General features: G+C 38.3%; 1 protein-coding gene across 1 annotated transcript in view; it reads right to left on the bottom strand.

Moving 5' to 3' along the window:
* trps1 (trichorhinophalangeal syndrome I) overlaps positions 1–15,343 on the bottom strand; it is a 131,172-nt gene that overhangs the window by 69,705 nt on the left and 46,124 nt on the right. Inside the window, exon 7 of the mRNA XM_066675819.1 lies at positions 2,341–2,950. Coding sequence (XP_066531916.1) covers positions 2,341–2,950 — 610 coding nt within the window. The remainder of the gene's footprint in view (positions 1–2,340; positions 2,951–15,343) is intronic.

Here is a 15,343-nt window from a genome sequence, read left to right as displayed (position 1 = left end):
CTCCAATCCGTTCACACACTCGCCGGCACGCCTCAGCTAATGACTTAACCACCAAGAGCACCACGCCCCGGCCTGCCAGCCAGCTTCCAGAAGAGTCCACCGAGGCCGGCAACGAAGTGCCAAAGACAGACAGCACACAAAAAAAAGGGACTTTGTATAGTGATTATTCATCCCATGCCTTTCCAGTCTTAGGCCAAGTTGCTGTTTCACAACCCACTTCCCACCCCCACTCCCCAAGTGGACAAGAAAAAAAAAAAAAATAGGAAGAAATCGCTCTTCATTTCCAGCCAATTCGTTACATCAGACAGTGACGGGTTTGAGGGGAAGAAGGCCAGGAAGCATGCGTCCCAGTGGGGACCCCCGTTACTCACAGGCTCTGTGTTAGCAACTCGGATTGAAACGTGGGTAAAGCTCAGAGGCCGGACAGCGGGAAATGATGTCAGAGTTTTGTGGGAGAGCCCATCCTTAACCCTGTCAGTCTACAGGCAGATCAAAGGTGGAGTGCAATGCTTAGAGCGCACAAATACTTATAACATGTCACCGAGATGTTGAATCTGTACACATGCAACCAAATGACCTTGGATTTTTTATTTTTTTTAAGGGGGTGGGGGGGGGCATTTCAGCAGAAGCCAATTCCATTGCAAATGTCAAGTAAGTGAATGGGGTACATAAAAGCCTGTGTGAAGCGCATGTCTTTGCTAGACGCTGCTTCTTAAGGTAGTGTGCGCCTGCCATCCTGCGACTGCTCGTCTTTAACAGCCGAGGGTCTCCACCAGCACTTCTGCTGACACTCCAAACTCAGTGGCAGGATTATTTATGAAACTCACCAAACCTGACTTAATGAGGCCATAAGCACTATAGCAGGGCCGCATCACCCTGTTCATACAGCAGCCACTAAGCCTGTGGGATGAATCACAACAGACGGCAGTCACATGAATTTCGTAACACGCTGGCTTACATTAATATGACGACGGCCAAGACAGTCACAAATGTGGATTTTTTTTTCCTTAAAAGAAGGCACATCTGTTTTATGTCCAATTATCTTTTATTCACAAACAAGTCTCTACATCTAGGTAGCGACCTGAAAGCAGGAGCAAACACTTTAAGGTTTAGCCACAAAACAAAAAGAGTATCTACATCAAGTCTACAGCACACACCAGTCCACTTTTTCCATTTATGTGCTGTGTGCCTTTATGCTAGGGCACAAGTCATGTGCAGATTATTTGCTTGTTTATCGGCAGCAGCTTTATTGGTGGGTTTACTGCTCTCTGGGCATGCTTTTTTTTTAAAAGAAGCCAACACAGAGCTCCAAATGGCCTCCAAAAACACTGACCTAAAGATGGACGTTCCCTCACATAGAGAAAGAGAGAGAGAGAGAGAGAGAAGAGAGAGAGAGAGAGAGAGAGAGAGAGAGAGACATAGAGAGAGAGAGAAAAAAAACACCTAGGCTAGAATAACACAACATTCCCGAACCAACAGTTCCAGGTGTTAGTCAGACAGAAATAATCAATGATCCCTTGCTGTTGGGAAGTGTTCTCTGTTGTGGACAATATTCCCTGCTTCACCAGCAGTCCCAGTCAATGTGTGCATGTTGCTGTATAATCATTCATGGATGAGGTCAAATAGAGGCACTTGTAAGATAGTGAACCCTTGTATTTTTTTTATTTTTGTTAAGATACATATATCATACAAAGGTATCATGAAGATAAAGAGCTTTACTTTTAACCTTCTTATTATAAGTCAGTAGGCAACACACCCGGAATGCTGTACAATTCTTGACATGACTTTATTATACTTTATTCTTAATTTGCATCAGTTTTTAATTAGTACAATTTTCCAATTTTCTCCAGAAACCAAGCCTGCAATTCCTACAGTCTGAGGGAAAAAAAGGCATGGTAGAGGCACTAAAGGTACTCAAGAGTGTAAATGTACCTTTAAAAGTATATATATATATATATATATATATATATATATATATATATATATATATATATATATACTCTGTGTGTGTGTGTGTACATTATATATATATATATATATATAAATTGTGTCATTGCTGTAACAAATATCACCAAAAATATCCCAGGAAAGTTTGGTTTTCCTCAAGATAAGGTTCTGCCTTATTTTTTTTGCCATTATGTTTAGACGGCTCAGACAGGAATGTGCATAACTACCCTTGAACTGCAAAGTAGATCCAACAGAAGCATAATTAGCATAAAAAGCGAGTCATCGTGTTAAGGGGTGGTGTATCGGCAGAAAAAAACATTCCAATTATAAGCAAAAACATTCCAAATGTCCAAATATTTAACAGGAAATAAAGCTAAATGAACTAGTACTTACCCGTAAAAGTGACTGGGACTCCTCCTTAGTGCTCTTGCTCTCTGTGGAGCTGGGGTACTGCTGCCCTGGCTTCTCTGTGGTGCTTGTTGGCGTCCCCTGCAGGTAACCTTTAGCATCTGTGCTGAGGCTGAACACCAGGCTTGGTGAGTCTCGAAGAACCTTCTGCTGCTGCTGCTCCTGAACGGCATTCAGCAGGCCCAAAGCCCCCTGGGTTTGGAAGTGGGCAGGGCTACCCCTCAGGACTTCTGCTGCCCTCTCCTTAGGCACCCACACCAGTCCTGGGACTGTTTGTTCCGTTCCTCGCCCTGTGCCTCGTCCCCCAGGCCCCGGAGCCTCAGCCCAGACCCTTTCTTTCTCCTTTTCGTCTGGGGCCTCGCTCTTCACAGCCTCAGCTGGCTTGGCTTCTGGAGGCGCTAGGCTATAGAGCTTCAGGTCCCCTTTGCTCTCCTCTTTGATGCGCAGGGTGGAGGGAGCAGAGCAGCCATTGGCTGGGGCAGAGGTGGGGTCAACAGGGTCTTGACAGTGAGCGGAGTTGAAGTGGTCCAGCAAGGCTGTGGTGTCAGCTGCTGTGAAACTGCAGTGGCGACAACGACAACAGCCATGAACTCTCCTGCAAAAAAAAAGCAAAAAAAGAATTGCTACTGTTAATTACTATAAACTCTATGAATGCATTTCTGTTGAGTATATTTAGTTCAATATATTCTTGAACTAAGCAGAACTGAAGTGAGACTGAAAGAGATAGAGAGAATGGAAGTAGAGGCGTGGACTGGAATGAGAATCCTGTTTTTTTTTCCCCTGATATGAAAAGTTCTATGCAAAAACATAAAAAGTGTTCAGAAACAAATAAATAAATGAGAGACAGTGGAATAACAAAAAAAATACCAAGATGGAATAAAAAAAATAAAGAAAATGTAAGAGGGTGAGAGAAATCGAGGAAATCGAGAGGTGTATGCACAGAGAGAGAGAGAGAGAGAGAATAAGAGAAAACAGGAGTGAGTGATAAACAGAGAAATAGAAAGAAAAATCTAGAACGAGAGGGAGACTGAGAGAGAAAGACAGAGAATGCGTGAAAGGGTGTGTGTGTGTTGGGGGGGGTGTTGTAAACATCTGTCACAGAAAACAGAGAAAGATTCTAAAACAGAATACAGATTTGCAGTCATTTTCACACTTCACATTCCGGTAAGCAAAAAGTGAGCGTGAACATCAGTCACTCCTGCACTGTGCAAGTATTTATTCTTCCCAGTGTGCCACCAGGGACACATAGTAAATGATTTGTCCGTTGTTGAATACGTCTAGTGCGGCTTTAGCTGAGAGGCCTGCCTCTATAACTGAGGGCTGGATTTCTCTAATGCAGTATAATTACAGCTTGGTCAGCTCTTTTCACCTGTGTAATGACTCTTTGTTCCATTTCTTTCTGATTGGAAGGGAGTGGGAAAAAGGAGAGGGAAAGAGAGAGAGAGAGAGAGAGAGAGAGAGAGAGAGAAGAGAGAGAGATTCAGACCTAAACTCCCACAAACATGCAGTAAATGAACAGTCTGCTGAACTTTAAGTAAATGAGTGTAATATTCCCACTAGAAATCCAAACGATTTCCTATGAACCTCAGTCTTCCTGTGTGCCATCGACCACCACAAAACAATGCAACTAAACTCTCATATACATTCAGAAAAAAAAAAGTCGTACACTTGGCTTTGCATCTAGCCTCTGTTTATATTTAATGCATCAATGGGTACGCTTGGACCTTTGCCACTGATCGATATCTAACTTCTGAACCTGAAAGAGCTGCAGTGGAGACGTTTCAAGGCATGACTTCAGTGAAAGGCGACCAAAGGGAAATGGACAGGCTGCAGCGATGCCTATCAAAATCTTTTGCAGAGTTAAAGAGCCATGCTCAAATCCACTTCATCATCACTATACCCATCTCTGAACACCATTAATCAGAAAACAGCACTGAGTTGTGCATGATTTAATTTCAAGTCTTAATGTCCTTAACTGAACATGTAACAGAATGTGCTCACTATGGCCTGCCATATCTAATATATATATATATATATATATATATATATATATATATATATATATATATATATATATAACAAGTAATGCAGGACATTGGAAAGCTTCAAACCTGAGAGCAAGTGCATCAAAAAGAAAAGTGGCTTCAACAATAACAAATAATGCATATTCTAAATATGGATAAATGGCTTAAGTTATTTATTGAGGTTTGTGTGTATTTGTATTTTAAAAGTTCTAAAGGGACTTCTCATGGTTGCCCAATACTGTAAATAAATCCAATACTGTAGATAAATCAACAAAAAGAGTGAGAGGTAGAGAAAGAGAGACTGAAGTCGACTGAAGAAAAATAAGTGACAACTGAGATTTGTTATCCAGCAATTGGCTTTCCCCGCTCACACTCATATTAACTGGAAAGAGGGGGCGGGGTGGGGGTTTGTGTGTGTATGTGGGGGGGGCTGAACAGCCAGACACCATCTCCGCTCTGCTCAGCACCAAATGAGGGACAGGGAGGAAAACTGCTTTTCATCAGCGCTGCCGCCCACCCTTCCCAGCACACACTGCACTCATTTGTTCTGCTTAGGCACACACCGACAGGGCCAGATCAAACGCTCCAGCACCCAGAGCCATACAGCAAGGTGTACACACAGCCGTCACCACCACACACACACACCAGGCTCCCTAACACTGTTTATATCACAAAAACCGCACACTAGTCTTCCATGCAGTCACCAACACACAAGAGCTCAAACTCTGAAGCTCGTAACTGCCCACAAATTCACTGTAAAGCACACAACACACAGCCATATGGACATGTCGTCACTAAATATGTTACTAAAATTTACATTACATTTTCCAGGATATGGACTAAATTATTTTTTTTAATCTGTGCATATTCCTGAATCGGAATATTCTGATGATTATATTCATTATGCATTTTAATTCACATCAAATATCAGTTTAAAAAAAATAACAATTTTAAAACTGCATTTAAAAGTAGATAAATTACACAAAATAAAATAAGTAAAATGTAAAACAACTAAACTTCTGGTATCTGTATCCATGTTATTGCTAAATGACTGGCTATCAATTCCAGCAGGAAATATTATGATTAGTGCATTGCTATAATTTTTATTAACAGCAGTAGCAATAGAAGTATCATCAGTTGACGTAGTAGTAATAGTAGTAATTGCAGTAGAAGCAGTAGAACAGTAGTAGTAGTAGCAGCAGCAGAAGTAGTAGAACAGTCGCAGCAGCAGCAGCAGTAGTAGCAGCAGCAGTAGTAGTAGTAGTAGTAGTAGTAGCAGCAGCAGCAGTCGAATAACAGTAGTAGTAGTAGTAGTAGTAGTAGTAGTAGAACAGTAGTAGTAGGTGTAGTAGTAGTAGTAGTAGTAGCAGTAGTAGAGTAACAGTAGTAGTAGGAGTAGTAGTAGAAAAGTAGTAGTAATAGTAGGAGAAGAGTAGTAGTAGTAGTAGGTGTAGTAGAACAGTAGTAGCAGCTGTGGAATAGTAGCAGTAGTAGTAGTAGTAGTAGTAGTAGTAGTAGTAGTAGAATAACAGGAGTAGTAGTAGTAGCAGCAGTAGCAGCAATTGGAGAACAGTAGTAGTAGTACAGCAGTAGTAGTAGAAGAACGGTAGTAGTAATAGTAGTAGTAGAAGAGTAGTAGTAATAGTAGTAGAACAGTAGTAGCAGCTGTGGAATAATAGTAGCAGCAGTAGTAGTAGTAGTAGTAGAATAACAGGAGTAGTAGTAGAAGTGTAGCAGTAGTAGCAGCAGTAGCAGCAATTGAAGAACAGTAGTAGTAGTAGAAGAACAGTAATAGTAGTAGAAGAGTAGTAGTAATAGTAGTAGAACAGTAGTAGTAGTAGTAGAGCAGTAGTAGTAGTAGGAGAGTAGTAGTAATAGTAGTAGAACAGTAGTAGTAGTAGCAGCAGCAGTAGTAGTAGAACAGTAGTAGTAGGTGTAGTAGAACAGTAGTAGCAGCTGTGGAATAATAGTAGCAGTAGTAGTAATAGTAGTAGTAATAGTAGAATAACATGAGTAGTAGTAGAAGAGTAGTAGCAGCAGTAGTAGCAATTGAAGAACAGTAGTAGTAGTAGTAGTAGTAGCAGCAGCAGCTGTTGAATAATAGCAGTAGCAGTAGTAGTAGTAGAAGAACAGTAGAATAGTAGTAGTAGAACAGTAGTAGCAGCTGTGGAATAATAGCAGTAGCAGTAGTAGTAGCAGCAGCAGGAGTAGTAGAACAGTAGTAGTACTAGCAGCAGCAGCAGAAGAGTAGTAGCAGCTGTGGAATAGTAGCAGTAGTAGCAGCAGCAGCAGTAGTTGTAGAATAGTAGTAGTAGCAGCAACAGCAGCAGTAGTAGTAAAACAGTAGTAGTAGCAGCAGCAGTAGTAGTAAAACAGTAGTAGTAGCAGCAGCAGTAGTAGAACAGTAGCAGTAGTAGAACAGTAATAGTAGTAGTAGTAGTAGTAGTAGTAGTATCAACAGTAGTAGTAGTAGCAGCAGGAGGTGTAGAACAGTAGTAGTAGTATCAGCAGTAGTAGAACAGTAGTAGTAGTAGCAGCAGCAGGTGTAGAACAGTAATAGTAGTAGCAGCAGTAGTAGAATAGTAGTAGTAGCATCAGCAGTAGTAGTAGTAGCAGCAGCAGCAGCAGCAGCAGTAGCAGTAGCAGTAGAAGTAGTAGAACAGTAGTAGTAGCAGCAGAAGTAGTAGAACAGTAGTAGTATTAGTAATAATTTTAAAAAGGACACAATGTTTTTGAAAAAAGCAAAGAATAGCACTCATTTGGAGCACTTTATAAATGTGAGTAACTGGTGTGCAAATGGAGAGTTTCAGACTAAACCTGCATGAGTATGTGAGTGAGTGAGTGAGTGAGTGAGTTATGTGAGGTTCTTCTCATTTGAGAAAACAAAAAAAAAAGTTTTACATGTATTGTCAAAAAAGGGGAAATAATTAAAGCGGCTAATCCCTTCAAGATTAACAAATGATACAATTTCCTTTCTGAACCTTATAAAAGCAAATATACATACAACTTAGCTTTCTCTGCTTTATGGCAAAAGTGCTAAATGTCACCACTGTGAAGGAATTAAAACATCAGATTTACTACCTAGTGAACACCACATAACAATGTCCAAAATAAATTCAATTCATGTCACTGAACACTAATAGTGTTTGCTCCTGTAGTACATCTCCCAACCCTAACAATCACACCCACATACAAAGCTACAGCAAAACACACAGATGTTCAGCACATGACTTTCTCCTGGTCTGGGTGACATTTTATTAATGCAGAACAAACAAGTCATTTGTTAGATTTTGTCCACACTAATCTACCCCCCATGTCAGCAGAGATCACTCACAAATTCAATTACAGTTTATGGGAAGGAAAGAGAAAGTCTTCCAGTTCATTCTGAGATATTTTATAAGGCCTTATTACAGTGAACTATGAGTATCGAAGCTGGTTTTAGATGTGACTTCTCATCATTAGTGTTTATATACTTACAAACACACACACACACATACAGCAGCAACTCCTGTGTCGCTGCTTTTTTTGTTGTTGTTGTTCTCCATCTTCTCCAAACATTCGATTGCAATAAGCACTCGCACAAAGCACGGCTCCCTTCCAACATAAATTGGCCTCCTCGCTCAACCCCACTGACAAGAAACACAAATATTTTCGCTGACCCCCAAACTGGGAATTGATCGCTGGCCTGTCTGGAGAGCGACAGGGTGTGCGTGTGTCTTGTAGGGCCCAGACATGTTTGGCTCAGCCAGCTGAAACACACCTCTAGACACTTAAATCCATCTTTGGTCTATATGTTTGCAAACATAAACTGGACATGGTATATTCAAATATAGCAGAAACTAAATGCTGTCTAAAAAATTATTCTGAGTTCTGAAGACATTTTAGAAGGAATTTTACCCATTTCATGCTATAATCATTCAAAAAAAAAAGTTCACCTAGTTAGTCCTTGGTCATTATTTTCCACATGCATCAGTGGGCTAGAAATAAAAACACTAGCCCATGAAATACAGAGCCAGTACAGCATGACATGTATCAGCATTAGGAACTGTAGCTATGTGTGCGATACTGTGGCTTCTATCATTATTTAAAAAGAAATACATATAAATAAATATAATTGCACAAGTTTTATCAGTAGCACTAAAATTAAGAAACAGTCATTTTTATTATTAGTGATTATTTCAACTTACACAACACCTTTCACAAACTCAAGGATGTGCAATGAGGAACATTAAGAAGTGCAGAGTTAGAAGATCTGAGATAACAAGAGGGACCATATAAAAAAAATAAAAAATAAAGTCAGAAAGATATGCAGAAGCCAGACTATTAAATCATTAATTGTTTAATTAATGAAAGAAAAAAAGGCCTTTGAACTGTGACTTATATTCCTGTTAAGGTTGGTTTTATTATTTAAAATGTTCTCACTATCCAAAGAAAAACATTTATCTTTAAAACGGTAACTTTATACTGTACACTGTTAGAAGAATGATCACTGTGTTGGTACCCTCAAGGGATCATATTTGGACTTCTATTATAACTGTAGATTTTAAAATCATGTTGATTTCATACGCCCGTTTCAACTCCAGGACTTCTATTATGTTCATTTATTTGACACAATTCTTTAATAAAATCTTCTGGAGAAGAGAATATAATGTACTTTTAGAAAATAAAACGGGACTTTAACCCCACTGTTGTACCTTTAAAAAGGTACATTTACACTGTTTGTACATTTACATTAAAGAATAATGCACCTCAAACGTTGTTTTCTGAGAGAGTAGGAGAAGGAATTAAAAACCTTCAGAATTTTAAAGGGTAGTCATTTTTAAAAAAAGATTTAATTCCAAGTAATTTTGGAGTAATTTTATTTTGTAAAGTAAACTAAACTAATGTAAACTAAAAACCAACAAAAACGGACATGTTTTTGTTTGAAAAGCAATGATTATGTATGCAGGTCCCTGGTTAAATTACACGTTTCATGGAAGAAATGAAAAGAAAAAGTTGGGGAGGGGGGGTAATAAAAGAATAAATACATAATGCACATCTACACAGAAGCCGTATGTGCACATTCGTTAATTAATTGATTCACAATAACTGCTTATTTGTAAATTATATATTGGGGAAAACATACAGTGGGGCTTGTAGAAATATACGTCTTATGTTTTATTAATTCTTACGTGTTTAAACTACACAATATTCACATGGAAAAAAAAATTATTACAATAAAATTTGAATTGCTGCATGTGACTCTCTGAAGCCTGAAACAGTGATGCAAAAGTCAAGTGTACAATGCAGGACCCCTCCTCTCTTGCCGCACAAGCCCACACTTTAACTCCCACTCTCCTATACTCCATTTCAGGACGTATGTGTATGTGTACGGCACATTCAGGATTCACGACACAGATTGAGTCTCAACATCACTTCCACAATCCTAAAAGTTTAAAAAGCTCATCCTAAGTCTAGGAGCATGTGTGTATGTGCATTTACTGAAGCAAGTCTGACACTAACAACTTCATCACTACAATTTCTTCATGCACGCATATCAAAAAATCTCAGTTGAAAACTCATACTATATTAACCACACTCGAGTCGGAGTCATAAAACCCTCACATTGATTTAGTGCGCAAAAACAAGAAAAAAACGTCCCTCGACCAACATCCATGCCAATAACAGTATTGAGTGGCAGTAATTTGGGCTTTTGAAAATGAAAACCCCTTTAGCCATGCACCAGTGCACCTGCTCAATACGACCATTTTACAGGACAGGAGTGGAGCTGCCCCTCTGAAGCACCACAGCGTGACGCACCTCAGCCCCATGACATCACGCAGGAAATGGGTATCTGGACACCGCACAGAACCACCTGACTTTCTTGCTTTAGGGAGAGGAGAAAAACCACTTCGACTTCTCTGAAAATATTCTGTAATACTCAATTATATATGATACAAAAACAGCTGTAAAAATATAAGGATTTTTTTCCTCTTAAACTGTGGGTGTAATTTGAGTGTACTTTAGATTCAGATTAATGTTTCAAACTAAAAACTGTCTGTCTAAATAATGACGGGACTTTCTGAGCACAGTTAAAATCTTTAGCCACAAGCATGGTATAAATCCCATAAAAATTATGGGTGTTAACATAAGCAAAATGTCATGTGTATGATATAAGATTAGACAGGATTTCTATGGTTTTCTTTTTTACTTTTTTTAAATGATTACCCAAGTCATCTTAAATGGCATATTATGAAGTTAAATGTGACCGGTTGCAAGATGTATTACAATGGATATCAGATAGCATTTCTGATACAGGTGGGTGTTTATAAAGTACCGATTCACACACACACATTATATATATACACACATATATATATATATATATATATATATATATATATATATATATATATATATACACACACATTTTTTATTTGAAATAATGAATGCACAAGTGTAAAGTGCATTACAGGTTCTTTTGTAAATAAGTTTTCCATTTTAACTCTTCTGGGAGTAATGCGACACAAGGTCCAGATCGCACGTTAAGCTAAATCTAAGGACATCTAAGCAGAAGCACGTATGAGAAGAACACATAAGATAAATCAGTACATTATTTACAGTTCCATATTTAAAAGGTTTTAATCACATGTGCCTAAAGCAACAGATACGTTAATAAAGTAGAGCAATTATCTGTTTACTGCCTAACAAGTGACCAGTAAATATTCTGTGTTTTAATTTTTATTCTCAAATATCTAAACATTTTCTCAGTGAGTAATTGAAAGGCTGTTTGTATAAATGTTTGGATATTTAAATAACTATATCCATTTGCTAGTTAAAATTTCTCTCTGTGGTGCAGTGGTGATATATTGGGCATGCTGTGGGCTGTAGGAGGCTGCAGCATCAGTATCAGGTTCACGTTCGTGGTGGGTGGCTGGCTGGATAGAGAGCAGGGGTCAGGTCTCCGCTCATAAATCTCCACTAAACCTGCAGCATGCAGAGGAACATGCTGCCCCAGCACATAAAAACACGTGCAGAAAATATTCCACCTTGGGAATTCATGAAATTGCACCTGTACGCTCATGTATATTTCACACAAAGCATAAATATACACCACAAATTAACATACATGACTGTAAACTAACCCTACCAGCCATATGCACATAATGAACTCAAATATGCTAATAAAGTTTCAGGCTTGGGCTTCACAAAATATCATTTGATTAGTGTAATTGTAAGACCATTTTTATAGACTCCACCCCTCAAACTCCACCCCTCCTTTATTTATTTAATTTACAGTCATTATGTACAATGCCCATTTTTCAGTTCATAACGGGATTAGTTTATTAAATAAACTACTTGCCTAAAAATAAATAATTAAATAAATAAATAAAAGGAGGGTGGGGTGTTGGAGGGAGTGTATAGACCGGGAATTTTTATTAGGATGAAAAAGGATGAAAATACACCCAAGGTCCTGGAATTTAATCATACGTCATGATCAATGTGTGATTGAGAGAAGAATGAATAAACAAATAAATAAATAAGTGGATTAAAACTGTTTTTTATTAGATTTAGTTACTGAATCTTCTGTCTTGATTTCTAATATGATTTCTGTGATTATTGAGCTTCAGGGAAAATTGTATAATTTAATGGTAAATTAATAGTTTATTGTAGATATTCAATAAATGATATGTGGCTTCTCACTTTTGCACAGTGTCGCATTACTCATAGTAAAGAGGGATATAATATGCAAATGAGCACTATATCAAATCACAGTTTCGCGTGTTTGTGTGCTGTGATTCAAGCTCAGACGTCCATGAGCTTCCTGTGGGTTTTTTGATGAAGCAAGCTGATGAAACAAATATAAATAATCTTTTCCAGGCCCATTTTTAAATCACCCCATATTAAGGGCACAGCAATGTATTTTAAATATAGACAAAGTCACTGCAACAGTAATATTCAAAAATACAACAGCAATATACCATTTCCTCCATGTAGTATAGTCATTTTTCTGACACAGGCAGCAGCAAGCAGTACTTTCTTGCATGCACACGCGCACACACACACACACACACACACACACACACACACACTATAGCAGTGAACTACACACGGTACGTACAAACACATGCATAATTGAGGTTAAAGCCAAAACAAAGCAAAAGGCCCATGGGACTATGTGCATACATGACTAATTTCTGATGCTATATAGTTGGAGGTGAAGAGGGTGGAGCCTCCAGGGAGGCTGTGCAGGTCATATTCTGCTTTATCCACTCCGGGATCCGTGCTACAAGCTCTGAATACAAGCAGGGCCCTATTCTGCACTATGTACGCTGCACACACCACCAACAGTCAGAAACACAAAACAGTCACCTCTCAACACACACACACAGACACCCTGCAGCTAGTGTGTATTACTTGGACTCTGGTATTTGGCATCACAGCTGATGTTCTTTTACATATATTCAAAAATTTGTTTTAAATAAATCCTCAGTTACAACTATACATTTCCTATATTTGTTATACTTTAACTTTATATGCAATTACACCAAAATGCAGAGTGGATCTCCTGTGTGTGTGTGTGTGTGTGTTCTCCTCGTATCTGTGTGGGTTTCCTCCAGGTGCTCCTGCTTCCTCAGATTCCTCTAGATTAGCCATTCAAAAGATATCCAATAGGGAGAGTGTGACTATGTGAGTGTGTGGAGCTCTGTGACGGTATGACACCCAGCCCAGTGTCTGTTCCTGCCCCACTGCCACATTGAACTTGTTGAAACAGAAAATGTGACTGAATGATTGATAAATAAGTGACTGTTTTCATTTTACTTTTCAGTGTATAAATATATAAACAACTCGGCTCTGAAGGGTGGCATCTACCTTTGCTTCACTATATTTTTATAACCACAAAATAAATTATGTAACTACTTAAAGTCATTGTATAACATTCTGGTAAATGACTGTTGATGTTTGAATTCAGCAGTGGGACAAATGCACCCCTCCTTTCAATGCTGCTTCAGAAGCTTTGTTTTGTGTTGTGTTTCTTGTTCTGAGCCACTCTGCTTCCTGCTGGGGCTGGATATGTACATTCGAATTTTTTCCAACATACAAACGGAACAGTACAGTAGCGCAATGCGAGGAAGCATTTGTTGAATTTTACAAAAAGTGTATCGCAAATAACTTTATTAAATATTCAAACATCAATGTTTAAATGTTTATACTGAAAACACATGTATGTACTATGTATACAAATCTGTTAGGTGGTAAATAATACATAGAGCAATAAATAAACAAGATGTCAGTTGTGCTAGAAGAAATATTTTTGACTAATGGTGTGTTTTAGTATCAAAGATATAGGGCACTGGGGTGGTTTGATGTGTTTATGAAACATGTAGATTTGATTTAGCAAAGTGCATTTCTCTTCCTGATGCTTCTGCTCCAAAATCAAGCAGTCAAGCACAGCACTAGTGCACGTAGCTCATTTCTATCAATAAATCAATCCACCACATGCTTGTAATGTACGACAGAAAATACCCAATAATTGAGATCTTATGTTGAGGTAATGGACTGTGATGCCTGTCCTCGGTAGCAGCATTCACCACACTGTTGGTACAAGGAAGAGGAATACTATATAATGGTTTAATTGTTTACATACCGAAAACACGCAGCCGCGTACATGCGCGCACAGGCACACAATTAAAGACAAGCTAAGTCAAAACCAAGGAAAGAAATGAATCAAAGCAGACTGATAAGATTACCTGAGATTTAAACCTTACATATGCAACAGAGTTTCTCAATACAAGTCATGATGCAACAACAGCAGAAATCTGCTGCTTATTTATGAGAAAGCAACAGCAGATAAGCTAATCATGTAATACATGATTTAATTACATTTAATTACCCAAGCTTTAGCTTCCTGCACACGCAGGCTCTGAATGCTGGGGGCTTTAGTTTACAAAATTCATTAATGTTCATTGGAATTTAGAAAACAGAAAGAAAAAAAACAAACTTCCACAGCTACATTGTAAAATTGTGTTAAATCACAGTGATCTGCATCAGCATAGACGTCTGGCTGTGTTATTAGGACCCTATGATTTTGAGGAATAAAAAAAAACTTTCAGGTTTCAGATATAAAGACTTAGAATTTGCAAATCTAAAAGAAATGTTTTTCTGATATGTCATGAGCCTCAGTTCCTCCAGCCTGCTTTTTAGCAATTTCATATTTGTGAGCTGGAGGTTGTGCAGTTTAGGTTTGAATGTCTGTCATCTGCTTTTTCCAGTCTGAAGCAGTCAGCTGCTGGCTTCTGGGCTGAACAATGACCAGCATGGGATAAGCAAATGGTAGATTAAATATTTAAGTTTTACAGTTATAAAATTCACACCCAGAACTGTTTGTAATTTTTATTTTTATCATTAACTCTAATGCTAAATTTATTGATTTCAATATAAAATGTGCCACTTTGCTATTGTGTATCTAAGCACAGATTATTTTCTTAAAGAAAAGAAAACATTTAAACGCTACAGAATGTAGTGGTGACATAAGTAAAGCGAAATTAAAATTAAAATGCATTTCATAGGGCCCTAGATTTTAGTTCAGGTAATGGACCCACTAATGGTAGAGTGTAAATGTACTTTTAATGGTATAACGGTGGTTATACAGTCCAGTTGTGTTCACTAAAGGTACATTACATTCTCTTCTGCAGAAAGAGAGGTGAATATTTTTAGAATTTCACTACAGAACTGTGTAAAATAAACAAAAACATAATTTAAGTCCTGGAGATGAAATCAACTCAAATTTAAAATGTACAATAATTATAGAACATGGTACAATTATGTTCCCTAACTAAAGGTACTGAATGTGTCCACTTGAGGGTACCAACACAGAGACAGCAAAAGGCACCACCACAGTGGCAATTTTTCTGAGAATGTACAATAATCTCCTACACTCACCAGAATACAACAAAAATAGTGAAAAGGGGCTATTTTACTAG

The sequence above is a fragment of the Hoplias malabaricus genome, chromosome 6, assembly GCF_029633855.1.
Source record: "Hoplias malabaricus isolate fHopMal1 chromosome 6, fHopMal1.hap1, whole genome shotgun sequence".
Lineage (NCBI taxonomy): Eukaryota > Metazoa > Chordata > Actinopteri > Characiformes > Erythrinidae > Hoplias > Hoplias malabaricus.
This window is presented reverse-complemented; position numbering and strand designations above follow the sequence as displayed.